The sequence below is a fragment of the Ictalurus furcatus genome, chromosome 16 (genome assembly GCF_023375685.1).
Source record: "Ictalurus furcatus strain D&B chromosome 16, Billie_1.0, whole genome shotgun sequence".
NCBI lineage: Eukaryota > Metazoa > Chordata > Actinopteri > Siluriformes > Ictaluridae > Ictalurus > Ictalurus furcatus.
The window spans coordinates 2,600,782-2,628,736 of NC_071270.1; the positions used below are offsets into that span (position 1 = coordinate 2,600,782).

General features: G+C 42.6%; 1 protein-coding gene across 2 annotated transcripts; it reads right to left on the bottom strand.

Moving 5' to 3' along the window:
• On the bottom strand, nt 1-26,904 carry usp25 (ubiquitin specific peptidase 25). 2 transcript variants are annotated; one of them, XM_053645208.1, is made up of 26 exons: nt 26,677-26,904; nt 24,913-24,990; nt 24,172-24,316; nt 23,705-23,828; nt 23,395-23,557; nt 22,065-22,151; nt 20,970-21,107; nt 20,619-20,695; nt 20,260-20,333; nt 19,569-19,720; nt 19,250-19,377; nt 19,053-19,148; nt 17,964-18,128; nt 17,149-17,384; nt 16,944-17,014; nt 16,556-16,784; nt 15,555-15,788; nt 14,737-14,876; nt 12,638-12,796; nt 11,442-11,537; nt 7,960-8,138; nt 6,157-6,235; nt 5,247-5,326; nt 4,785-4,908; nt 2,283-2,478; nt 1-888 (listed from the first exon to the last, which is right to left on the bottom strand). In XM_053645208.1, the coding sequence occupies exons 1-26, from the start codon at nt 26,716-26,718 to the stop codon at nt 710-712; spliced, it is 3,471 nt and encodes a 1,156-aa protein (XP_053501183.1). In that variant the 5' UTR covers nt 26,719-26,904; the 3' UTR covers nt 1-709. The 2 variants fall into 2 exon arrangements, with proteins under 2 accessions (XP_053501183.1, XP_053501184.1); XM_053645209.1 differs by lacking the exons at nt 11,442-11,537; nt 12,638-12,796 and having other exon boundaries at nt 26,677-26,900.
• Between the last annotated feature and the right edge of the window lie 1,051 nt (nt 26,905-27,955).

Consider the following 27,955-nt stretch of genomic DNA (forward strand, 5'->3'; position numbering starts at 1 on the left):
TCGATTCAAAATAACAAGCTTTAATTGAACAAAACAAGTATCCGGCCTAAAAGCGCCATAAATAAAACTTTATTCTCTCAACGTATTAACAAGCTGCGGGGGCGTGTCCGCAGCTGCCTAGCACAGCGCTTAAAACTTTGAGAGTTGCAGTCCTCAGGTCAAAGACCCACACACACACACCCACCCACCCACCCACACACACACACACACACACACACACACACACACCTCTATACAACTCAAGCCATCTCTGACTCTCCTGGTCTTCACGTTCAGTCCCGTCCTTTAGAAAAACAAAAACGAGTGCGATGATGCTGTAATAAAGGGGTGGCTGAGCAGCAAGTCTTTCCTTTTTACTCTAAAAAAGGGCCGACTCATGAAAAAAACCAAAATGACTGTTGGAGGAAAAAGCAAATAAAAACAACAATAAAATAACCAAATACATATTCAACCTCGCTTGATAAAGCCAGAGCAGCATGCTGCAAATTCTAAGCTGTGAAGTTTGTAATCCAATTTTGTTAACGCTCATTGTCCTTCCCCACTGTGCCATATTAGCTTTAAAAGATGAGCGTAACCTCCAAATACTAGTGATAGTGATACGGATAATGATGATAAAAATGAAAACTAAAGAGAAGTAACAGCTGAAGCAGCCCTGCTTCGGAGGAAGGCTTGGGGAGGGGGTTGGTTTAAAGAGAGGTCCATGAAGGGCTCATCTGCCGTCGGCGGGCGTTCGGCTGAGTGTGAGGGAGGCCATGGCACGGCCGAAGCGCTCGCACAGCTCCAGGGTGGAGTATAAAGGAAGCTTGGGCGGCTCGGAGAAGCTCCTGATCTCTGTAGAGCAGTCGAGCAACTTGGGGAGGAAATCGGTCAGTTTCTCCTGAAGATTAGCTGCAAAGACAGGAATGTGTTTAGATACAGAACAATAATAAACAACAGATAAGTGGCCCAAATTCTGCGGTGATGTGGGCTGAGCCAGAATAATTTATCAACAGAAGGCTGCTTTTCATTGAATTATTTTTTTTTTAACGGCATTAACGAGTTCAGGGATGCACTGGTGTTTGGATCAAGAAAAAAAACCCCCAAAAACAAATCCGCATCTTTGATGCAAACTGGTTTACCGATTCCAGCTGACAAAGTATGAATGTCTTTTCGGCTTCGAGAAACGTCAAGCAGTAAACCGGTGATCTAATTTGATGGACTGACAGCAAAACATAGCAATAAACTATAAAACTATCAAATAAAACTGAATGACTGACAATTTTACACACATGGCAGGACACCGATTGGCTTGTACAGTAGATTTAGTCAACGTTATTACTAATTAATTAGCCTCACGTGAGCCTTTTAAAAACCTAAATGGGTCTCCACGTGTGTCTGTTCTAAACCCCTTAAAATAAAATCTATAATTCATAGCTGGATGTTTTTGCACTAAAACTAGGGACGGGAATCTCTAGGTAATCTAAATCAAAACTGCAGTTATTTATTTATATATATTTTCTTTATGCATCTAAATTTTCGGTTTCTATAGCCTATATTATTTTCCCTCCCACGCAGACTCCCCCTGCTGTTTGTAAAAACAGGCTTAACGTATTTCCATTAGGGCTGTCAGAACTAATTTCCCTGTTTGAATACTAATAAAACTTTTGTAATATTTACATACATATGTTTAATATCTAATGCGCTACTTTATGTCACCCAACATAAGCCTACTGTAACGCTCGCTTCCTAAAAATTTATATAAAACGGGTATTATGTAGTAAACTAAAAAAAGTTTGGGATTTGATTTTATGTGAAGTAATTTGAAACGTAATAAAGCTCTAGTGTGACTTGTATATCTAACTGTAACCAGGATTTACTCTGCTGTTTATGTAGAAATCATGTTTTAAGTGGAACGTGTGAGAATTTAAATGTAGTTTCTTTACTTATTATCTACATTAGCATTTTATTTTCAATGCAAAACTAATGAGGCAAATTTGACTGATTAAAATCGGTTTCATTTGGTGTAAAAGGGTAACGCGGAAGCGATCTCTAATTTTTACATAGTTTTATATAACATATAATAAATATTATTGGTTTTATCAAAGTTTATATAATTAAGGAGTAGGTATGCGGAGGATCGGAGTCATGAGGCGCGCGAGTCCACGTGTTTAGCTCCAGTTGTGACTGATCACGCTGAGAAGTTGCTTTTATTTATTTATTTTTAGTATTTTTGTGTGTGTTAGATATTAGCTTCTTTATGTCTCTTCCGTATGTGCGCTCTAGAAATTATTTACAACACTTACGCTCCATCTCCTGGCCCAGATACGAGCACCAGCGGTTCCTCATGTCCTCCACGGCTACCATGTCCTTCTCCTCCATCTCTTCGAGCAGCAGAAGAGGGATGCACGGCACCACCAGCTCGTTCATGATGCTCAGGCCGTCGTTCACTTCCGGCTCCTCGCCGCTCTCGAACATGGCTGCCGCTTGCTCGTTCAGCTTCTGCGGAAATCATACATGCACACGAATGCACTTTATGTACCCTGTACCGTTCAGAGTAAAGCTCTTATCTCGTGCACATCTCTCTAAAGTATTCTCATCTGGCCAGAAATGTTCTGGAGAGTTCGTCTCGTTATTGACGCAGAAGCTGACGTGCCTGCTGATGCGCTCGCGGCCGCTCTCGAGAGCCCTGCGGCACAAGCAACCCTGTTGACCTTGCAGGCCTCTGCGATCCAACTGCGGTATTAGGGAATAGGCGTGTGTCGCATTAAAGGGGGGGGGGGAGAAAAGAAAAGAAGAAAAAAAAAAAAAGCAGCACAGTACATTAGCTATGTCAATGTTAGCAGTATTTCCAATTAAAGCAGAGCAGCGGGGGAAATGGCCAGGGCTTGAGCGTGAGCCAGAGCCCCTGCACGGCTCCAAAATGGTGGAGGTGAAACGAGGACAACGGCACGGTAATGTGTTTACACTCGCAGCAGCGTCTGCTTCCTAGTTGCAGCCCGATGATTACATTAGAGCACAATAGCCGTTTAGGGTTACTGGGTGTGCGCGCACACACACACAGGTCTCAAAGTTCTTAGAAGGAGCACACACTGTGAGAAAGCCACACACACACACACACACACACACACACACACACACAGAGCGTGGCTGATGATTATTCGATAAAGCTAACAAAACCGACAGGGAATCCAAACACAACAACCCCCACAACCCTGTCTGCTTTCAAGTGTGACAGTAAAGGCAAGCAAACTTATGACTTATAAGATCACTTCAGATACACACCCTTTCCAAACACAAAAGCACTATAGTCATTAGAGTCAAACAGTTTTAATGAGCTCAGAGAGGGAGAGGAGAAGGCCAGAGGGATGGTCTACATGGTTTCCCATGGGTCAGTGGTATGACGAGGAAAAAACATATCGGAACAGTATGATGCGTTTCGGTCGAGTTTCTGTCAGTGCTCTAATCTGATAGTACGGGCCCCGAGGCTTAAAAAAACCCATAAACGGACCATCTGAGACTTTCTGTTTCCATTTCACAGAGACTCCATATACACTACCGGTCAAAAGTTTAAACACACTCATTCTTTAGTTTTTTTCCCCCCACATTGTAGAATAATAACAAAGTCATCAAAACTCTGGAGGAACACAAATGGAACTATGTTGTAATAAAAAATCCAAAATAAATCAAAATAATTTAGTATTATCATTAGCATCTTCAAAGTAGACACGCTTTCCGCCTAGAATTTCCAGAAATGTATTCTTGGCGTTTTCTCACCTGATTTCTTGAGGAATTTCCCTGAGATGCTTTTTAAACAGTATTACAGGAGTTCACACCGACGCCGGACTCTTATCGCCTGCTTTTCGGAACATTTCCCTCCGAGTCATCCGATTAAACAAATATTTCTTTTGTAAATAAAATGTTTGTTTTCTCACGGAAGAAAGAAACGAGTACGTCGGCACGATTATATTTGTTGTCTACGACACCGATTTCACACGTTTAATCACACACCTTCAGTTCAAAAGCTTTTTAAGATCACGAGAAACTTTTCAGTCGAGCGTCCACAAAGTTTTGACCGGTAGTGTAGGCTTTATTAAAGCTTAGTACAAGTTTAAATTCGGTTGTTCTTTTAAACAAAAAAAAAAAGTTCTCTCTCCCTCTCTCATATCAAAATAAAACATTCGACTTTTACGGACCTTTTCAAGGAAATCTCATATCCCAGCCAGACTGGATTACACTTTTTGGTTTTGAATCAAGCTGAATTGCATCATACTTCAATTATTTGAGGTAATATACAAACTAGGCCAGTGGGTGGGTTAGGTCTATGTGTGTGTGTGTTAGTACTGATTAACGGTGATGGCAGAATATCAATGTCATCTTTACACCAATAAATATCAGATGATTAATGGATTTATAAATTCCAACTTTTTTTTTTTTTTTTTTTAAATGGTGGCATAGTACATTTGAAAGTTTTTCTTAAACCACTTCAAAGTTTCACAAAAAGCTACACTGAAGTATTTTACACTCAGCGCAAACCGTTGTTAAAGCATGTACTACATACATACGGCAGTTTAGTATTTTATCTGCTTCCAGATTTTTAAAAGATCCTACGAGCATATGCTTGTATTAGTTCAATCTCTGAATCCTCGCATTTCATTTTTTATGTGTTTCTGATGGAAAATGCTGCTCCACACAGCTGTGAGACACATATGGGAGGGGCGATACGGTTATGACCCCGGGGGCAAAAAGGCCGTGCTGGAGCTGACGCACCTACGCACACACACACACACACACACACACACACTCACCAGCAGGCACTCTCTGCGATAATGGCCTATGAGCTCTTCGTCATGCCCTCGGTACGGCCCTTTGGACAGCAGCTCTTTGTTGTACTGATACGAGTACACCAAGTACATCAACGCCTCCACGTAACTGGAACAGAAGAAAAGAAGAGCCCAGCACTGCTATAATCAACACTTACACAGTTATTTGATATGGAAACGGACCCTGGCGTATTACCGAACACCATGTCCTGAACATGATGTGCTATAATTATTAAAGCGTTCCTGATCCAGCTGCATTTAATTGTCGTTGCGACTGTTACAAATAAACTATAATGAAACGTACTAATTAACAGATTTACATTTCTCACTAGGCCCTTGACAAGGGAAGTGCGAGGACATAACAGAGGTTACGCTGCCCCCTGGTGGAGACAGAAATGCAGAAACACAGCATCCTTGGGAAGGTCGTTTTTTCTCAGTCGTGTTTACCTTTTCTTCTGAAACATCTCAAGGCCAATCATTAGGAAGATCGTGGTCTCGCGGAAGTTCCTGTAGTCCTGGTGCCACATCTGTTCACACAAACACAACGAGTAACAATACAGGACATTAAAGGAATACTCCAGTGATTTTCAGACGACCTGTTAACTCAAAACTCATTAAGAGTTGGACTTTATTTGTGAATGAAGCTGTAAATCGATATAATTTCTTCTTTCAGAGATAAGATGAGTCTTATTTCAAAGATACTGACAAAACTCAATAAGACCAGCTTTCTCGAGTCGTTCTCTCTCTAGTCTCTGCCTCAGATGCTCCTCCCACGCCTCACGGAGCATCTGAAACGTATTGTACACTTATCTGGCCACGAGCTTCAGAATCTAGTGGGCAGCAATCTGATTGGCTGGTAGCACTTGTGTGTGTGCTTACTGTGGTTTAAAGATCTTCTAAACACTGGAACACAACGAGCTATTCCGAGCAAAAATACGATATACGCTCCGGCAGCCAGTCCGATTCGATTTCATTTTTTAAATTTATTTATATAACGCTTTTAACAATAGACTTTCAAGCTTTGAAGAAATCTGGATGTAGAGATAGAGGAGACGGAGGTGAAGAAGAAAAAAAAAATCCCCGAGACGACACGCGAAGGAAATCACGAGGAGCGGAACCGGTCTCGACACTGGATAGCGTGATTATAATTCGTTACTCTTCCACATCTGTATACGAGAAGATCAAACAGAACCAAGTGTGTTCAGAATGTTCAGTATGAGTACACTGTGTCAAAGAGATACACGGACAGTTAAACTAAGCTAAGAAAGTTTAAATTAATGATTAATAAGAATGCAGTACATGGATGATGATGATGATGATAACACTTTGTGACTAGTGGAGGGGAAAAACTGCTGACCTCGTACTCCTCCATGTTGACTTCGTCAGGCTTGATGAGCTCGAGCTTGGTGCGCGCCACCTTCATGATGCTCTTACATCTAAGGGAGAAAACATATCGCCGTTAGAGCTTGCGGTGGGGTGAGAGTGACTCACGAGCTAATCTCAGAAATGAGACGGCTAGATGGCGAGCCGTGTCCCGAGGCCTCGTGCCTGAGGCTATGAATCATTCTTTATTACCGTGAGCAAAATGGAAAACTGCGCTCCGGAGCTGTGCGTTTGGGCCGCGCTCGCATAAATCTAATTACGCTCCTCAAAATGAAGGAGGAGGAAATCAATTCGCTTATAAATATGGCTTGTGTGGCACGCTTGGCACGGTACAATCCCACAGGGGGAAGGGAGCGGGCATTCAGGAACAGAAGCGGCAGAGCCATATTTTGGTTCGTGAGCAAGATAAAAACAAACGGGCTCGGATTTTTCTGCCACATCCCACAGGAAAGCATTTCAAGTGGTCTAGCAAGAAAATAGATATGCTGCCTCACTGCTAGACCATCTCAAGTCATCTCGAGCGTCAGCGACTGGGATTGCCTGGATGAAGTCATTTAGCTAGTACATTTAGTAATTTAGCTTCCTTAGTCATTTTAATCATTCGTTTGCTCTTCTTTAGGAATACGGAAAACAGAGTGAAAACTTCACGACGACTGAGATGGTGAGTCTACGGAAAGTTCTGGCTGAGATTTTATTCCAATATCACACTAAAACATACAAATACAATGACAAACTCCTAAATAATACAAATGATCATTTATTCGTCTTAAACATCTGATTCTACTGCTGAAATGCGTATTCTTTTTAGCTTCCGATTGGTTGTATGGCGATTTGCTTCTAAAACAAGCGTCGAGAACAGCGGTCGACCGATCGATAGGTTTTGCTGATTAATCGGCACCGCTGAAATTGCCGGAACTACCGGTTATCTGTAAATATCCACACCGACAGGTTTAGTCCGTTGTGGGAGCGGCTGAGAAGGGTACAAGAGCGGCCTCTAGAGGTGAAATAAAAACTGAAATTTTGTTGTGTTATTTGAAGTGTTTTGTTTTGTTGTTTTTTTTTCTCCATTTGATTCATTTCAGTTTGGACTTTTATTTGCTATTTAGATTGTTATGTTTTGGTTCAGTTTAGATGTACATCTTTTATTTAGTTTAAAATTTATTAATATTTAGTGTGTGTGTGTGTGTGTATATATATATATATATATATATATATATATATATATATATATATATATATATATATATATATATATATATATAATTTCATTTAAAAAGGTACAGAACATTTTCATGGTACAGTCAGTACGGTTTAATCTTGGAATAATGTTCAGCAATATTTTACTTTGAGTGTTATGTTTTCATTCAGTATCAAATTTAAAAACTATCTGCTGATTAATGGGTTAATCAGCAGGTACTGCCTGACTTATATATCGATAAAATCCACTATCGGTCGACCTCTACTTGAGAAGACACTGCGCGTGTGACATTTTAAGATTCGTGTCTGCTCTAGTTTTCATTAATAAAGGAACATTTTGCCCTTTCGAACTCTCCATAAAACTCAAAATAAAAAAAAAAAAAGGTAAAAACTCAGACCGTCGACTCAAAAACAACCCCCGTACGATCGACATGTTGAAAATCCATTTCTGTTTCTTTGCTTATTATTACAAAATAAATCTGACGTTAACATTAGGCTAACGGTAAAATTGGTTTTACTTTGATATACTAATTGATATAGTCTGGAAAATACACTATTTATATTAAAGGCAGCTTTTTACCTCTCGTCAAAGCCGAGGTTTCTGTCTGCGAACTGCATGAGCAGGGTTCTCTCCAGGATCTTCTTGGGCGCCTGGTTCTGGATGAAGTAAACGATGATGTGCTGCAGCCGATGGTCGTTCTGAGGCGGCGTGTCTTCCTGCGCTAACCGCACCAAACGAGTGTACTCGACTTTAATCGCCTGAATGACGAACGAGACGAAAAAGGAAATCAATGGAACAGGAAAAGAAATTTAAACAAACAACCAGGTTCATCTGACAGAAAACAACTCTCTATTAAAGCTGTCAATCATCATTAACCAAGACTTGCTTCAAATGTATAATACAATTATAATTAAATGGTAGAGAAACTGCAGCTTTCGGCCTGATCGTAAGTGTGTGGGCGTGTCGTCCCACAGTGTCCGACACTGGCATTTGCCTAACAATGAAAACAACAGTAGCAGAACAGACAGCAGGAAAGAAGAAATCCACTCTTTTGTTTTTACACCACTCAGAAGTCAAAAATGTCACAGAGGAGCATTTAGGTGTGTGTGCGCGCGTGTTCACAGCAACAGCGAAACTAATTTACAGATGTTTGGTGTATGTGCTCGCTTGCTGCTTCCAAAAGCTACGCTGCTTTATCGTAAGTGCTAAAGTGGTGCAAGGTTACAATAGGTTTTAATGTGCTTTTGTACAACGTTCTACTATCAAACTAATGGCACAGGCTGATACACAAAAGGATGACTTTTTACAAAAACATCAGACATTACCGCAGAAGATTGTGAAGTTTAATCGCCCTGCTAATACCTGTTCCCTTCAACACTTTTTTAAAAAGGACATGAAGTAGAAGTACTCAGGACCAAACAAAACAGTACTAATGCACTAAAACAGTGCATATAAAATGCTAAAAATGTTAGCTAGATGTTAATAGCATCTCTCAGGGGATGAAAAGAGGCAAAGCAAGCAGGAAAGAAGTCAAGTGGTTAGCCGAAATCAAGTACTCCCAACTAGACTGTTGGCTGATTTTGCAGTTTATTCGGCACCGATAAACGTTATTGGCAAAAATCCACACCGATAGTTTTAGAGACGGGTCCACCGTCATTATACAGTACGAGAGTGGCCTCTAGAGGCAAAAAAAAAAACCGTATCATTGATAAATTTTGTTGTGGTATTTAAAGTGTTTTTTTTTCCATTCTCATTCATTCAGTCTTTTTATTTATTTATTTGGAGTGTTACTTTTTGGTTCAGTTTGGATGCATACATTGTATTTACTTTAATATTTACTAATAGATCATATATATTTGTTTCAGTTTAAAACAAGTTCAGTACATTTCCAAGGTATAGGCAGTACTGCTTATTTTTGTAATAAAGTTCAGCATTATTTGACTTTAAGTATTAAGTTTTCATTCAGTATCAATTTTAAAACTATCGGTTGGATTAACTGGTTATCGGCAGGTACCGCCCATCTCGGTCGACCTCTACTCCAAACATAATCCCACTGGACCAGCTGCAAAAGAAAATTCTGAAAAAATCACTCAACGGTAAAGATCAACACAGTTCTTTCTTTTGCAGAAGAGTGCAAGTAGGTGAAAAAATCCTGAAAATAAAATGACACCAATCAGTTATGGTATTTATTCCATGTCACTGCGATACACGCTACCTACAACACAACATGTATAAAGTATCATTTGGTCTTAGACTCTGTAAGTGCGCATTAATAAAACCGTTATACATTTCTAGTACTTATGGGTATGAATGGATATCAGTCATTCGACATCTTTCTTGACAGACTGATAAACAGATGGCAGAGAGTTTGACCGCCGCTGATGATTTATCAGTCAACCGCTATTCCAGCACAGGCACCGTCACAGCCCACCGAGACAGACGATTAGCGTCTAAAGGCTGTCAGTCATCTGACTCACAGTCAAGGTGGCAGTGCCAATCAACAAGACATGTCAAGGCGAGGCAGATGTCGCACATTCGAGAACAATTAAAAATGGGGGAAAAAAATGCAGGCAGCCAAAAGGCAATTAAAACCATGGCTTTAAAACAAATGTCAAAAAATTAACCAAATGTAACATATAGTGACTGCGTATGTACTGACAGTATACAACTGCGAACGGGAATATTTCTGTAAAAAAAATAAATAATCATGCTTCTTTATTTTTATACAAACAAGCAACAGTTCACCATTAAACTAGAAATATAGCTGCAGGCAGCAATCGTCAGGGTCCAAGCACTCCTTCGCAAGTAGCTGGCCCATAGTTGCAAAGTTGTGCACAGTTACATAGAATACTACGGAGTAGAAAGATGTCAATTATATTCACGTTTCTTGATATTCGACTGATGCTAACGCTGTCAAATGCTTGCGAAAACCTAGCTGATCAAGTGAGCCAGATTAGCAGGATGTTGGCTACAATATTTAAATTCAACTCGACACCGTTATGGCTTCCCCTATTTAGATGCATGTGCCAGAATTGGTATGTTTGCTGTACTGTTTGTTGTCAAGAGGAAGACGCATTGAGGAGATACAGCCTCCGTTTCTCTTTGGCGTCTTTGGGGTCAACACGAAGGGCGTTTACACGGTAGACTTGAGACGACTGACTATAGTATGGGGAACCGCAGAGAGATTCCGACTATCGTAATGGTCATCAAGTTGAAAAAGCTAAATATCTGTCGGGGAAATCTTGTGTCTGCAGCTATAAGATCAACAAGAATAAATCGTGTTGTCGCTCGTAATACGCGTTTCCTTTTAGTTTATTTTGCGAATACGAATCCTGCACGATCCTATACGAATCCTGCACATGCAGTTTATAATCTTATTTAAATTTTTATAATGAGCTCAGTCACACTCGCGTAATAACTTGCATTTATTTTCAGTTCTGCAGAATTCCTGAACTTGTTAACGGGTAGTTAAATAAGACTAAAAATTAACGAAAGCAATTGCAGCTACAGCCAACTAGAGGTAAGCAGCGTAACTTGTACATGTCGAGAGTCAATCATACCGAGCCACGCCCCTTTCTTCTCACCGCTCAAAACCACAGGCGATACTATCAACAATCAGTGATAGTTAGAGGGCATGACAGGAATATGGCATATTATACATGATCGCAAGCCTTTTGCATGGCTCTGAATCGTATTTGCATATTATGTAAATTAGCTTGAAATCTAAGTAAATGGATCTTAATGAGCTTTTGTCTTGCTGCCTCACAGTACCGGAGATATGCCCAGGAATGCAAAACGCTGCATTGTTAGACAAATCAGACCCATCTAGTGGGAAGGAGTATTACCTACCTGCCAAGTTTCATGTCATGAATCCTTTTATGTGAAAGGAGAAGAAGAAGAAAAAAAAAAGTAGGACGATGAAAAATCCCAACAAAAACAATAAAGATTGCAGCATTAAGTGCTTGGACCCCTAACTATATAATATAACATCTACTGGACAATTCCACATTCACACACACACCCACACAGAAGGTTAGCACAGTCACCGGGGCAAAAAGTACCTTGAAGAAGGCTGCTTCGGGACCAGACTTGTCATACACACTCCTGGCTTTGCCAATGGCCATTATAATACCCTGCATGTTTGGAGTCATCATTGTCTGCCCAAGGAAGGAAACCACGTTAATACCGTACAGACCCATAATAGCTTCAGCGGTCACACGGGGATGCTAATCACAGAGAGTCAGTGAACTCATCACCACACAAACAGGCACAGACACGCACACCACAGCAAACTTCTTCCCTGCACTAAGACTACAGGGAAGATCATGCAGAAACCTAATGAACAAGTGTCTTCAGTGCCGAAACCTCTACCGGTCTAAGAAGGTAAACACGGCCAAAATCTCTTCATCTCTGCAGGACTTCATGATCATTGCTTATATGATCTCTAAGGAATAAAACATTGTGCTGTTATGGGTAAGTTATCGCTTACGTTATGTAGTGGCTATAAGTGGTTGTTTCCTCACCAGCCTCTACTTTCTAAGTAAGTAAGAGGTAAAAAGAAACGCGTGTCATGTTACCGAGAAAACCGCAAAGCACAATGTCCACCATCGTAAGACTTATCAGTGGCGCAAAAGTTCCAGCTTTACCTCTGGCTGATACAAAACACTGACATTGGAGACTCCTTCCATAAACATCTTCTCAGAAAACTTCACCATATCGCCGATTTTTGTCGTTGTTGAGTGTTTAATATTATACTTAGAATATACGGAACATCCGTCATATAAGTTTCTTTGGAAGTTACTACAAAAACTATAAAGTATTAGAACAAGTAGTAATAGTAACCTGTGATTTGCCTGACAGCCAGAATTACTATTAGAGCTGCTCTTATAAAAAATTAACCAACAGTTTCTGACCAATCAGAATCAAGAATTCAACAGAGCTGGGTTTAACATTTCCGAACTACGTTTTAGTCCTGCGTTCACATACAAACGTTCCTGAGTTATAACTACATGCTAAATAAATAAATAAATAAATAAATAAAAATAAGGGGGAAAAAAATTTCAAGCTTTCAGAAACCTAGTCAGATTAGCTAAAAGAAAGCAAAGTTTGTCCGAGCACACACTTTTGCTATTCTTAGCACATTGAGAAGCGCGAGAGCTCCGCAGATGCAAACAGGCTGTTAATGATGCAGCTGCTAAACGGCTCTGGAAAACCCCACGTCACACACGAACAAAACACCGGCAGGAACGGGCGCTACCTCGTCATCGTACCCCCCTTCTCGGGACTGAATGACGAAGGTTCCTACGTGAGGGATGGCCACCTCCACCACCCGATGAGGAGTGACCGCGGTGGAGGCAGAGCCTTCCTGTGCAGGATCAGGGGGAGGGGTTTGGGCGGGGGATGCGTGGGACTTTGCCTGCAGGGACAGAAGTGAGGAAACGGTTCGAGAAGAACAGAGAGACAGAAACAGGCAGTGAAAGAGTGAAAGAAGAACAGCTGGGAGAAATGGAAAATGAGGACTGACATGAATAAATAAATATACACATAAATAAAGAAACCCATTAGGATCCGGGTCACGATGTTCATTCGCAGAGATTAACTGGAGGCATCGAGCTGCAGCCTCGAGGATAAGTGAGCCCACATACAGAAAGAAAGAATTATAACCGCAGAAAAATAATTGTTCTTCCCTGATTTAGCTGACATGTTACAGAAACAATTAGAAATGAAGAAACACCAATAACACCCAAGTAATTGACTATAAATCCAGCTCATATTTATTCTACTCCCCAAGGACCAACTCAAAGACTCGATATCAGTGGCACACAACAAAGTGACTTATTATGACGGATCGAAACGAAAATCCAGGACGGTTGTTCGAGCACTGTTATTTGTTTTTAAGAACTACTCAAGTGATTGCTCCTAGAACTTGAGCAGTCGGCGTCAGGGGCGAGCATTAGGTACTGTTTGTGTTATTTAATGAAGAAACGTTGCATCTCAAATGCCTTTTGAATTCAGTCTGTTTAAAGCACAACTCCACAAAAAGGAAGATTATCCAGGCTTTACAGTAGGCGGGGAAAAAAAAAATATCTAAAAGCAAGTGCTTCAAGTGCTTGGTGAGGAACCTTGTTGAAATGTTTTCTCAGAGTAGACATCATAATCTCACGAGGTCACCAAACTACTTTCAAGCTAAGAGTAACTAAACACTGGAGGAGTTAAAAGCAGGTCAGTTAACACTAGCTGATTTGAATTTTTAAAAAATGTTGTTTTGCCTAATTTTTGTTTTCAACGTCTCATACAATAGATTTACAAGCGTCTAAGGTTAAAAACAAACGAAAAACGCGCTAACGTGCTCATCATTTCAACTTTTTTTCCCCAGCGTCAAAAACGACTCGTTAAATGATCCGTTCTAAATGATTCCTTCTAAACTCCTCCTTTCAGAGAGCATACTCTGCTCCGATTGGTCAGATGTCCCAGTCTGTAGCGACTGGTCTACCGCGGTCACCGTGTGACGAAAAGGAAACGCCCACTAACCTAACGAGTTTCAGCTCCGTATGTTCGCGATCAGATGATGAAGAGCAGAGGCGGGGCTTTTTGTTACGAAATTATGTAGGTTAGTACAGGGAGTAAGTCTGGAATCACTAACGACTCGTTTCAGCTGTTCAGAGTTGGTTTTTTTTCCCCCCAGTCACGTGACCCATGTGACTCAAAACAAACAAGATGGTGGACGATGTTGTACTGCAGTTGTCGTGCCTGCTATCGTCACTTTGTACAACCTTCAGATTGCATTTTTTTTTTCCCCCAAAGGGACGGAATGTTCACTCACAATTAAAGAGAGGGAAAATAAACAAATGGCCATGAGTTTGTTTTATGATGGATATACTTTCTCAAACTGTATGGTCAGTGTTAGAGACTGAACTAATTAATGTGATCGATCTGAAGTAAACACTGCGTTGAACTCATTTAATGCCGTGAAGTGGGTTTTCGATTCAACATAATGTCATATCCAGAACTTGGGAGTTAAGGGGCGAATAAATAAGGAGGATAAGGAAGTAAAGCAAGTAAACAAACAAAAACCCTCAAGTGAATGTGGTGTCCGATTAAATTTAAGCAATGGGGTGCTACGTCTATCCCAAGTTAACGTCTGCAAAATACATCACCTGCAGTGATTAGAGAAACAAGACAGCCTTTAAAACCCAAACGTACAGGCTTACTTCCCCATCAAACTAATCCGACGGCGTGTCCCAGCAGGTCCTCGGAGTTCATTAGAAAAAGAGAGAAAACACGCTAAATGGCCCCAGAGGAACTGACCCAGACACCACTGGTCTGGCTCCTCAGCATGTGAGTGTGTGTTCTTACAGCGTAAAGCAGATCCTCGGGATTCTTCTCATCCTGTTCAGCTGCAGCTTTGTTGATGGCTCTCTCCGTGTCCTCCTGCAGGTGTTTGGAGTCATCCGTGGGCGACGGCTGCTCCATGTAATCGGGATCCTGCTGGCAAGCTGAGAGTCCACACACACACACACACACAGAACGAGTCAGCCACTCATTAGGACACTCCAACTCTCACAGCAATACGTGAAGTCTCTCTGGAGGGATTTCCATCCACCCGTTTTCATATCGCTATTGAAACGCATTACAGTTTGAACCTGAAAATCTAGCACGCCGAATTTATTTCACTCTTGGCTCGTCGGAACTCTCTTCTATGCGTAACTCGTGTAACACGCACAACGAGCGTTCTTTCTGGGAGTGGTTTCATCGCGACTGCGATTCTCCTCGCAGGTATGATTCGTTTGACGTTGTTAAAGATTCAATTCTTAATGATTAGAAGGTGCTGAACTTTTTTTCTAGAACGGCGGTTTCTTCTAGGAGTGAGTGCAGCTCAAAAATAGAAACGTGTTTTATTCTAATACGTCATAATTTCCATATAGGAATTGTATAGAACGGTTCGTATAAATCGTTCACAGCGTTACTATAAACTACGAAAGGATCAAACGTACGACGTGTCATTCTTACTGAGTATTTGCCTAGCTTTCGTAACACTAACATCTCCAGGTGAGAGAGAAAAATATCTCGTATGTTGACCAAACAGTTACACGTTCCTACGTGGCGGCCGTACTTCCTCCTACTCCGCTCTCTGACTCCACACTTGTGTGTTCATACGTATGGCAAAGGCTGACCCGTGTTCTCGGCAGGGCTCGTCTCGGTGCTCGTGGGACGAGGAGACGCGGCAGCCGCGGCGGCGGCTGCGGCCATGGCCAGCTTCTCCTGCTGGGCTTTCCTGGCCTGCATGACGTCCCACTCCTCCAGCTCTCGCTCGAAATGCTGGTTGTCTTCCTTCACGTACAACTTCAGGTCCAGAGGCAGCTTATCTAGACCGCTCAGCACCTGGCCCGTCTCCTTATCAAACTCCTCTGAGGCACACACACACACACACACACAGGCTTTTGTTCACACACTTAGCCAATGTCAACATCTTATACCTCCTCCTTGCCAGATGTAGAAGCACAAAAGCAAACATTCTCAAGGATACAGATTATTACTCATTTAAGAAAGCATCTCGTTATTAATGAAATTTTGTTTGAAATAATGATTTTCTGTCTTTCATGTTGTACACGTTTTTTTGTATTTTGTACTGTATTCCTGTCAATTAAAAGAATATATATCTTTTTTTTTTTTTAATTTAGCCAATAAAAGGACACATACTGTATCTATTGTCCAAAACACTGACCCTCTTGCGTTTTTCACTGAAACACAAGTCTAATATAGCTAACAAAAATTAAAAAAAAAAAAAAAAAAAGATCACGTATTACAGATTCAGATCCAAATTGGAACTTTTTTTTTTTATCGTATTTTAAAATCATATGCATGACCTCTGTGGGTCTCACGTTTTCCCCCCCCCCAGTCAAACTGCGTCCTAAAACACATCATTACATCAGTGTGAGGGGAAATCCGCTAAAGTCGGATATTTATAGAAAGGTTTCCGAGTGAGACCGGCGCGTGTGAGCTGCAGCACGAAATAAATGAAGGTAAGTGCAACGAGACACTCGGTGTGTAATGAAGTGCTATATGAATAATGACGTCGTTATAAAAAGCACTTCTCGTACAAGTGCGCACTTATAATAAGAAAAGGGGATTATTAGATTATTATGTGAAGCGGCGTAGGTTACTGTGTAATTACCCTGGACCAGGAAGGGTTTCTTGTCGTTGATGTACATGAGGCAGTACGCGCTGGCGTTGCGGTAGCCGCCGAACGAGTCCCTGACCAGCTCCTCCCACGACGACTTGGTCACCGAGATGTCGTTGTATTTCATCCAGCAGCCGTGCTGCGGGTCGTAGATGTACGCCCAGTAGTGGCCTGCGTTGGCCTGGCCCTCGTGCACCAGGACTGCGTGCAGGCGGTACGGCACCTGAAGCACATGTTCAAAATTTCATCACAGAAAATCAGGACTGGCTTCAAGACCTTATGACCAATCAGATACGACCATGTGGTACAAGAAGGCAAAAAAGGGCAAAGCAATTTAATTATTGTAATCTAATACTTTATTTATTTTTCTTTTAAATCTCACCTGCATCATCGTCTTGTCTGAGTACATGAGCTCGATGGTTCTGTGGATTCTTGATATACTCCCTTGCAGATCTGGCATGACAAGTACATGGCAAGCGTGTGAAAACAGACATGGCATGTATATGTGTAGGGGTGGGTGTGTGTGTGTGTGTGTGTGTGTGTGTGTGTGTGTGTGTGTGTGTGTGTGCTGGAGGTAATCGCTGCACCTCTCGTGTCGTTCTCCACCTCGCTCCTCCAGCGGTGCAGGCAGCCCTCGAGCACGTGCAGCTCCTCCTCTGTGATGTGGCGGGGTGCGGGGTGCATGGGAAGGTCTGAGGGCACACGTGACTGGGTGAAGGGCTTGTGGATGGACACGCGCTGCTGCTGAGGCTGAGGCTGAGGCTGCGGCTGAGGAGAAGCCCCGGAGCTGTCTGGAGGGGCTGAAGGGCCCTGCTCTGCCACACTGTGTTGAATTAAAGTGTATATCATTACACTGATTGAAGTGTGTCACAACACACGGCACATACTCGATAAAATAATAATATACATCCTTTCGTTGTATTGTTCGCATTAACAAACCAGTCGTTTGAATATAAACATCTTGTTAACGTTTTTCAAAGGTTATGCGAATACTAAAATTATAACACAAGTAGCACAAGTAATCAGTTATACAACCAGTTTCAGCAGATGTGCGTGTGTGTGTGTATATATATATATATATATATATATATATATATATATATATATATATATATATATATATATAAAAGAAGAAGTATTTATTCTCCTAGGCAATTGAGTCTTTTTCTGTAATATCAGTTCTTCTGTTTATATTCATTTATATTTAGGTTTATTTATATTAATTGATTGATTGATTGCTGTTTGAAAGTGTTTGCTTTACTTTGCTTGTCGTCATCACGTGTGCTATATAAATAAAGGTGAGGTGGCTTGACCCTTTAGCGAAGTTGAACATGGCGATGATAGTTTCATTCATCGAGCAAAACAAAAATCGGAGTAACGCAGACTGAGGTTCGAGCTTTACCTTGGCGCAGGAGGCACCAGTGCTGTTGTGCCACCAGGTGGCGCCGACGTGTCGAAGTCCTCGATGGGAGAAGAGCACACAGGCTTGCTGGAGGCGAACTCCATGGCGTACTGAAGAACATCTGCAAGAGGAAACCTCTTAGGACCCGAGCCATAACTGAGATACCTGAAACAGTGAGACAGAATGTTCTGGTGAATACTGATCTCATACACACACAAGGGAGAGGGGGGGGGAGGCAGGGAGCGACAGCAAAGCAGAGAGAGAGAAAGAGAAAGAGAGAGAGAGAGAGAGAGAGAGAGAGAGAGAGAGAGAGAGCAGAACAGAGAGAGAGAGAGAGAGAGAGAGAGAGAAGGAAATAGAGCAACAGCAAAGCAGAGAGAAATGGGGGAGGAGAGATGGGGGCGTGTGTGAGTGCAAGAGTGAGAGATAGTCAACTCTATAAATATAACCTAAACAAACTATGCTGCTCAAGAGAGACAGAGATTGGGGGAGAAGGAGGAGGGAGAGAGAGCAACAGAGAGAGAGAGAGAAATAAAGATAAAGAGAGATCGAGAGAAAACAGATGGACAGAAGGGAAGAGTGAGAGAGAGTCAGAGAGATAGAAAGAGATATAAGGAGAGACAGAGATAGAGAGAAAGAAAAATAAAGTGTAACAGAGAGCAAGAGACAGAGATAGATAGATAGATAGATAAAGTTAGAGAGTGATAGAAATAGAAAAAGTGTGAGATAGTGAGATTGACAGAGGAAGACAGAGCGAGAGAGAGAGAGAGAGAGAGAGAGAGTGTGTAATCCAAATTCCGAGATCTATAAATATAAGCTAAACAAACTACGCTGTTGCGAGGTCTGCCGCAGCGACAGCTCGTCTCCACCACACACTCCTGCAATATTGCTTTACAAATATTTACAATGCCACAGCTTTCAATTACGCTACCGAGAACACGAGACGTCTAAGAGACACACACACACAGCGCAGTCCTCCGTGTTGAATTAACCCTCAACGAGAACTAGACTTACTACAGAGTTAAACTCAGTGGGTTTCCTCAACCCTGCAGAGTCCTGTCCTACATTTCACTCCCTAAAGCAGCTCACCTCTCGAGCCGCTGCTGAAGGACGGTCAGGTGCTCCTTCAGTCTCCTGATCTCCTCCCGCTTGATCCGTGTGATTTCACGATTCCTGTCCATGTACCTGAGCAGAGGAGGGACGCCCCAGTTAAACAAATTTAAGTGCACTACGTCCTAATGCACATGAGAAAAAAAAAAATACCAGGGGATGAGAAGATTGTTCACCTGTCCATGTAGAGCATTCGGGGGAACTCCAGCTTGTTGTGGATCTTCTCAGGTCGGCCCAAAGCCTGGTTAAACTCGAACCGTGACAGCTCGAAGGTCAAAACTGGGGGAAGTTCAGTAAACCAGTGCTGAGAGGGAAGAAGAAAAACACACACACACACAAAACAATCAACACTTTTATGGTGAGGATTTAATTTGGCGAGTACACGCTACCCTGCACAAAGACCTTTAGAGCCTACTGTGGTCAAAATGGCTTCCGGGGAAATCCCTGCTGTGCACGTGCAGTGTACAGACCAGCACATTTAAACAGGACGCTCACCTCCTGTCCAGATTTGGCAGAGTTTTCAGCAGAATGCAGAGACTCGATCTCGCCCTCCACCATGGCGGCCTCCAAGCACTCGTGCAGGTCTTTGAAGCCGTTTACCTGTAGCGGGTACTGTCCGAACATCTCCGTGTTCTCAAACTTCTTTCCTGAAGGAAAAACAACGTGCACGCAGGTCTTAAAGACACCTCATACCATGGATTGACCAACATTTCATATTTCCCTGACAATAAGTCATGCCGAAGACTCCCAAAACTAACGTTATATAAAAGACCCTTACACGTGTAGTAGTTCCCCCCAACCATGTTTCTCAGTCTGTACGAGATTTTTTTGTGAGTGTTGCCGAAAACTACTTGAATTGGTGAAATCGCACGGCCTTTCGCGGCGACGTTTGTCGGGGAAATGAGACCTTTCAGCTGTGCTCATGTTTGACCCAAACATGTCTTAGCCCAGACCTGTGGAAAATCTGCGGCCATTTTGAAAAAAATCTGCGATCGCAAAGTCGTGAAATCCTGGGTGGGCCGTTTTAGGGTTTTTTTTGTAGCTGAGCTGAAGCCTTTGCTACAATCTCGATTCGAATCCATCCGTCAGATCGGACAAATATCCATCTAACGCTCGATCCGACATCAAGGGTGAAAGGATCTCATGAACACACAGAGAACACAAACTCGTGACACAAATCCCTCACCTTCGAGAACACCTACAGCCAGGAAGCGCCCATAAAACAGCTCTACCATCGGGTTCTTCGGCTTCTCGTCCTCTCTGTAAAGAGAACAAAGGAACCGCGGTGAGGCACTCGGTCGAGCGTTAACCACGTCGTCATTTCATGAGTCGGGTTCAGTGCTTATCCAATGGAACTGATCGGAGTCACGTAGTTAAATGCAGCTCATTTATCATCGTAGTGCTCGGTTAATGGCTAGCATGCATAATAGGTAAAAGGTCATAGGTCATTTTGATTGATGAGGGCACAAGGTATGCAAGAAAAAGAGCAGGAAAGTCGGTCGTTCGTCATAAAAAGTGAAGGTGTTAGCAGGTGCTAGAGCTCACCTGTCTTCCTCTGCCTTCATCTGGAACGCGTCCTCCAGCCAGTCCAGCAGTTTGTGAGTGAACTCACTTACATCCTGCTGTTAATATACACACACACACACACAGTCATAAAAGCGCTGCAGGGCTTTTTACACACAGCTCACGTAAACACCAACACAACAGCAGCAATCAATGCCCACTGATCACCACTAAATCACTTATGTGTGTTAATATACACATTAACTCACAACAGCCAGATCCAATACACAGTGTTTCAGGCCACAGAATATCTATCAGAAGGTCTGTGGTCTGATATCAGCATCAGACACCGTCAAGGCAAGTCAAAAACTTATCAGAAGCCATGAGGCATACCTGCTGCGACTCGCTGGACTTAAAGGCATCCTTGAGGATCTCGACGGCCTTGGACGGGTCGACGTATTTCCTCCTGGATCCCACCATCAAGGAGAAGAGATTCCTCAGCTCCTGCATGAAGGGCAGGTTCCTGTGCTCCTGGACACACGGAGGAAGAACGAGTTCAATATACGTGGTGGATTTTCTTTTATTACATACGATATACGTATACTGTATAAACAAGTGTGTGTTTGTATATATTGTATATAATATACATATATATGCCACAATCACGTCGTGTCTGCTCATCCCAGAGAAACTCAAAACGATGAATTTCTGCTACACCCTGTATTTTATGGTGTAATTAATCTTTAGTACTGTTATTCAGCGACGCGGTTCTCACCGTTGTCATACGTGCTCTGACATGAAACGAGTACGACTGAACAGAGTCCAAAAATTTGAGAAAGTCTGCAATTTGGAGAGAAGTGATGGCTTAGGTCGTATCGAGTGTTTATTACCGTCATTATTCGGCCAAACGCGGAACTTACTAACTTGTGTTCCAATAAAAATATACGAAATAGTGATGAAATATCGACAATTAATATCCTGAACGCTGAAGCAGAGGTGTGAGAGAGAGAAGTTTACATTTTGAGACGTTCTCCAAGAGGAGAGGAGCTTCAGAACAAATTGGCCGATTCTTCCATCCAGTGACCCGTCTCCTCCCTCTCCCTCCCACTCTGAGTGCTATTTGTCATGCTAACAGATTACAGCCTAAACCCTGCCTGTGCTTTCCCACCAGCCCCGAAGAGCAAGCGAGAAATCGAGTGCGGGACTGAATCCTACAAGGCTCGGTGGTCCTGTGGCTGTGGAAGCTGCTTAGCACAGATTAGACGTAGTGTTAAAGCCAGAGAACAAATAAAGCTTGAAAATATTCTTCCTTCAGTTCACTCCCTGTGCAATGCAATGACTAACCCGGGCACTGGGATGAAACTGGGGCACTGTGAGGCTTTACCAAAGGTCACTGGGATGAGACATAAGCTGGTGTGTGTGTGTGTGTGTGTGTGTGGCAGTAATACAGGGTTTTTGTGCGAATGTGTTGGAGTAGGAGATCACCACCTTCTGGTTTCGGGGTAAATCCTGGACTCGAGTAGGTGGAGAGTAGTTCAACACCAGTCTCTGGAACTCCAGCAGGTTAAACAATGACTGAAAAAATTAAATACACAGAAAATGTCCAGATTAATAAAAATCTAAACCGAAATTTTTCTACAAGTTTTTTTTTTCCCCTTCTATAAATGATCAAGCATAAAGAATTCATTCGCAAAGAAATGTCGTGTTCACAAAAAAGTCCACTTAGTTTGTGTCCCACGTTTCGCTCCGTAGTTTGTGCAAATTTAGTCTGAAACGCAGCGGTTTCATTTCGACGACTTGAAAGGAGATGTGTGCGGTGTGCTGTAACTTAAGGGGCGCTTCTGTAAATCCATCCATACCGCTTATCCTATGCAGGATTTGCACCCCCCCCAAACCCTTGAGGTGAGAGGGCAAGCTTCATTTAAAAGAAGCCCAATGCATGACTGAAATAAACGCCCTGTTTTCCAGTCTCATGTTAATGATTCGACGGAGATGGGATACGTTAGCTTGTTGTGGCAGGTTTAGTGAGTCAAGTGATTAAAAGCGTGTCTTGTTTCGACTCTTGCGCAAGAGGCCTGACTGCATTATTAATATACAAGCCTGCACAGCTCTGAGAATGTCAACAGCACTCCCCGTAGCCTTCAAACGCGCTTCGGCTTCTTCGGGAGTCCGATTACACGCGGCAAGCAAACAGCATGTGACTGTGTATCCGGTGATCCAAACACATATCGCTCCGTGGCTCATGTTTTACCACGGGCCAGCGAAGATCAACACAGCACGGCACAGCGAGCGGAGATTTATTTGGCGCAGTCAGGACAGGTTAACGTTCCATGATATAACGTTCCTGTTCCCTTTGAGAGACACATTTGATATCTGTTTACTATGAGAAATGAGTTTAGAAAGTTATACACAACTGTTGTGCAAAAAAACAAAAAAAACAAACAAACTCATTTTACAGATCCTAATACCCCATGTCTAACACCTTATTAACAATTTCTATGAATTATTTGTGTAGAAAATAACTTTTTAACATGTATAAATTCCACATTTAGCATCCATGAAGGCGACAGTATACTCTAGAGCGCAGGGTCAGCAGAAGATCAACTGAAGGTCAACTGAAGGTTTGTAGTGCCTACATACCCAAATGTGTGTGTGTGAGAGACTGGGACAGTTCTGGGATTTGAAGTCACAACCCATTATATTCTACTCATGCTGCGTCAATAATGTCACCCTAAAACAAGCCTAATTTCAATATAAAACTGAATAGAATCAGAAAGCCGTGCTGTGAGAACTGAGACCTGGGCACAACGGAGCTCACTTGTATGACGGCGCTGAACCAGCAGGTGTTGCCCACATTCTTCAGGCCTACGGGGCAGTTACCCAGCCGCTTCCTGTCGTGAGGGTTGGGTGAGTCGCTCCACACCTCCGTGTGTGTGCGCTTCAGGCTGGCTTTGTTCTCTGCTATACTCGCCTCCAACACCCTGAGAGACAAAACACCACCCAGTTACACTAGAGTCCTTAACATCAATTCTAAACAATGACACAGTAGAACCGGAATAGTAATAATACTACTAATAATAATAATGCTCGGAGGACAGCCTGAGATGTCGTCGAGGCGTGCGAAGCACCTGCTGATTGCCTGCTCCTCGTCCGTGATGCCCGTCTCTCTGAAGGCCCGGCTGGACTCCTCCAGGCTGAGCGCGATGGCTCTCTGAAGGTCATCTTTATCATCTCCGGTCAGATCGATCACATCTGAAACGCGAGCCAAACGTCATGCCGTTTCGTTTATACGCCCTCAACTCCCACGGCGATGTAAATGAAACGTACGGCTCTCTACTACAGTGGTGAATTTACCACCATCGTCGTGTTTTAAGAGGCACTTACAGCATGTGGGAATAATTACCGGGTCCGCCTCTTCATACACGCCAAGAGCTCGGATATTCTTATTCATGTATTCGTGAGTCATATTTAAGGGAGGCGACACGGTTAAATACTTTCGGTTAATACATACAGCGTAGAACAGCGAGAAAGCGCACAAGTCATCACCGTCCACGCACGCGACCAGGCCGTAATATAACGGTCCGTAAATACGTACTGGTGTCGGCCTGGCTGCCCACGCTGATGTATCTGTCGTTGCCGATCTGCGCGGTTTGATAGTAGGTGGCTTCATCCTGTTGAGGGACTTTGGCGTTCTTCTCTGTAAGAAAGGCTACCGCCTCGGCTAGGTCACCATTGCTGACCTGGGAACAAAACGAGACTTTGACGTTGCACTTGACGTGAAAAGGTTTCGACTTTCAGCATCACACTCGCATCAAAACGCTTCGATTTCGTCTGCAAATGATGATTTAATTAAGGGCGGCTATCGTTCGTGTGGTAGTCTGGGAAAGCCTGTTATACATCACTGCAGCTGAATTTTGGGTAAATTGGGTTTTCTCCTACAGGACCTTGTGTTTTGAGGTTTCTCTCTAACAAGCTGCAGCTTTTATCTTATCCACTTCAAGAGAACATGAAGTTAATACTGTTTCCAGCTGCTAAAACGGGAACCAACTTGTTCTGAGGACGTTACAAAACATTAAACGTAACTACAGGCAGATTTTTTATTTTATTTATTTTTTTAAAGTGGCGTATCGTTCTATAATAAACAAAACTGTATCGATGGCAAACTGCTGTGGTACAAGTGGAATAAAACACTTCGAGATGTACTGTTATTGGAAAGGAATCAACTTGGTAACGGTAACTCCACGTCATGTCAGGCCTCGGAAACACCCGGTCGTTGATTATTTTCCTATAATGGCATGTAATGTAAGTACTGACCGCGCTAGGAGAACCTCTTTACCTGTAGGGCCTGCTGTAACAGCTGAACATCTGTAGTACCAGTAACTTCCTTCAGCTGATTCAGTAACGTCTGCTGGTGCTGTAGAAAGAAACACACAAACCTCTACCTTTATTCACAGCTAAGGATGTACCAGATATATCTCATCACGCTCCCTGTGTGTCATTTGGGAGAAGTAACGAGTCAAATTTGAACCGGCGTAAGGTCGGCTGTCTTCTAAAGGTCCTCGTCATTTTTGTAGAAATTTAAACGCGGCATCGCGTGTGTTCTTTCCGGAGACAGCACTCCTTAAAATGTTTTTAAAAAAAAAGCACATCCCATATCTATAACTACAATTATTGCAACTGTAATACTACGTACAGCAACGTCGTGACATAAAAAATAAAAAAAAAAATTAAAGAAATTTAACTTTACTGCAGTGACAACATAAGAAATAATCACTGACCCAACTTTTAATTCTGGCACAAGCCTTCCACAAGGCATAAAGAAGGAAGTGCGCGAGGCGATGAGTGGTAAAAGTGACGAGGCCAAAACCACATCTGTGTCATTAGCGTTATCCGACTTTGACGGAAATAAAAAAACTGGTATGGAGATGTCTCACAGATCATGTGCTCAAGCTCTGCAAGTTCAGTGCCTGAACTTTCCTTCAACTCTACCCTACCATGAAGCAATAGAAGAAGGTGGCCTGGTCTGATGGATCACGGTTTCTTTTACATCGTGTGGACGGCCGGGTCACTCCGTCGCTTACCTGGGGAAAATATGGTACCAGGATGCACTATGGGAAGAAGGAAAGCCGGTGGAGGCGGTGTGATGCTCCGGGGAACGTTCTGCTGGGAAACCTCGGGTCCTGGCATTCACGTTTATGTTACTTTGACATGTACTACCTACCTAAACATTGCTGCAAACCAAGTACACCCCTTCATGGCGACGGTATTGGATAATGCGTCCTGAGACACTATACACATTGTTTAGGATGGCTTTGAGGAACATGACAAAGAGCTCAAGTTGGCCTCTAAATTGCTGTTTAGAGCTGTTTTGGGCGGCACAAGGGAAGACCTCCACGATATTAGGCAGGTGGGGCGGGGTATATATAAACCTTCTATGGCGTATTTAATTGAATTAGTACATGATGTGTTCAAAAAATGTTTTCACGACTCACTCATTTCCCCATAAAAGTGACTAAATTTAAATAAGAAAAACTTTTCTGTACACATACTACCATAAATGGTGTCTATGACACCAACAACAACACTGTACACACCCGTACACACACACACACACACACACACACACACACAACTGAATTACACTCAACAATAACATGCATGTGCATCAATGGCCCAAAGTGAAATGAGTCTGTTGTAAACGCGTTATAAATGTTGATGTCGCACAGTGTGTTTTAAATCTCTAGCTGAGTAAACATTACAGTAGCATGCTATGCTAAACGGTTGAAGCACTGGCGTTACGTGGCTAGCAACTCGTTTCTAGGCGTGTCTCGCAGCCCATGTCAACATTAGCTCCTTAGCTAGCTGGAATTTTACGCTAGTACAGACGTAACGCAACACAATCCACACACTGAGTTCATAGCACAAACAAACAAACAAACAAACAAACAAACAAATAAATACATACAACAGCAAGCCGTACACAAATAAACGCCAAGTTGAGATTAAGAGAAGCTAGCTAGTTTGTTAGCTAGCTAGCTAAGCTAATGCTAACTTTGCCAGACTGGCGCATAGCAAAACATTCGGCGCACGAGCGCGTTACCTTCTGAGAGTGCTGCTGGAGGACATTCTGCTCCACGGTCATGGCCGCTTCGGGGTGCAAATGAAATGAATTCACGAATAACAAAAAGATAATAAACGCGTACAACGGACAGCCCTAAGTTTAATAATAGTTAAAACGTCCCCCGCTTAGCAGCGCAGCAGCGGGCGCCATGGGAAGCGCAGGCATGGGATAGAAGAAGAAGAAAAAAAAAGTGTCGCGTCGTGGGTTTTTTTTTTCCTACTCGCATTCGAGACATCCCGCCTTCACCACTCGGATTGGCTAACAGCTCAGACTTCTACGAATAAGCGAATCGCATTGCAACGTGCCAAACACTCCTGGCCAATCACAGTGCACTGTGTGAGATGTGTAGGAATACGGGTGGGAAAAACATAAACAGAAGAAGAAGAGACGCTTAGATTTATGCAGAGGTTGTGTTTCTGTTAGTTGGGTCTGGTTCGGTTTCACTTAGACCTCAATAATAGAACATTATCACATTATTCAACGCTCAGATGATGATGATGACCTGTTATATAAAGGAAAGAGTTGATTTGAAAACAAGTTGAACATTAAATACGGTCAATGAAACGAAACTTTTCATTTCAAAGACAAACAAAGATGAACTGAAACTGAAACTTCGGAGGCTGCAAGCTGTTCTTAGAGGGTTAAGTCAGAAAAAAGGGACAAAAAAAGGAGAAACGAAACTCCAGCTGCTAAAGATTCGTTCCGGCCCTGCACTTCCTGTCAGATAATCTAACCCTAACCCCAACCCCACCCATCAATCAATCAACCAACCAGAAATAAATAATTCAGGAAAAAATAAAGTGATTTGTTTATGTAGCATCTGTTGTTAATATATTTAGACAGATAAACTAGCTAATTACCCGGAACATTTAGCTAAGCAGGAGTGGAAAGAACGTTGTCATGGTTACAGTGTGCAGGTTCTCAATGAAAGCAGTCTAAGATTTGCAATGTTTTGAAGGCAAAATGGGATGTTAGAAAAGATTCAGTGGGTAATATGTTCTGCGTCCAAATTCGCCTACTATCCGCCCTAAATAGTGTCTGAGATTATAATGAGCGCGTCTCAAATCGTAGTGTGTAGGAAGGAGTATCTCGAAGGTTACCCGGATGGTCTAGTATTTCTGGTAGATTTTCAAAGTGTGCATCCGTGGACGCTTTATCAGCTGATATCGACCCAACAACTCCTTGAGCGAGGGAGGAGGAGTTTTGTGACGGTTTGCGTCGCCGCATTCAAGGACTCGTTTTAGAGAGGCGTAAATGA

Bases quoted from the DNA above. Each gene is read 5' to 3' on its own strand.
- usp25 (XM_053645208.1), bottom strand. From the start codon at position 26,718: ATGACCGTGGAGCAGAATGTCCTCCAGCAGCACTCTCAGAAG. The intron at 15,789-16,555 runs GTAATTACACAG...TGTGTGCCTCAG, and splicing joins GAAACCCTTCCTGGTCCAGG to AGGAGTTTGATAAGGAGACG. The intron at 11,538-12,637 runs GTAGCGCCCGTT...TTCCTTGGGCAG, and splicing joins AAGGGGGGTACGATGACGAG to ACAATGATGACTCCAAACAT.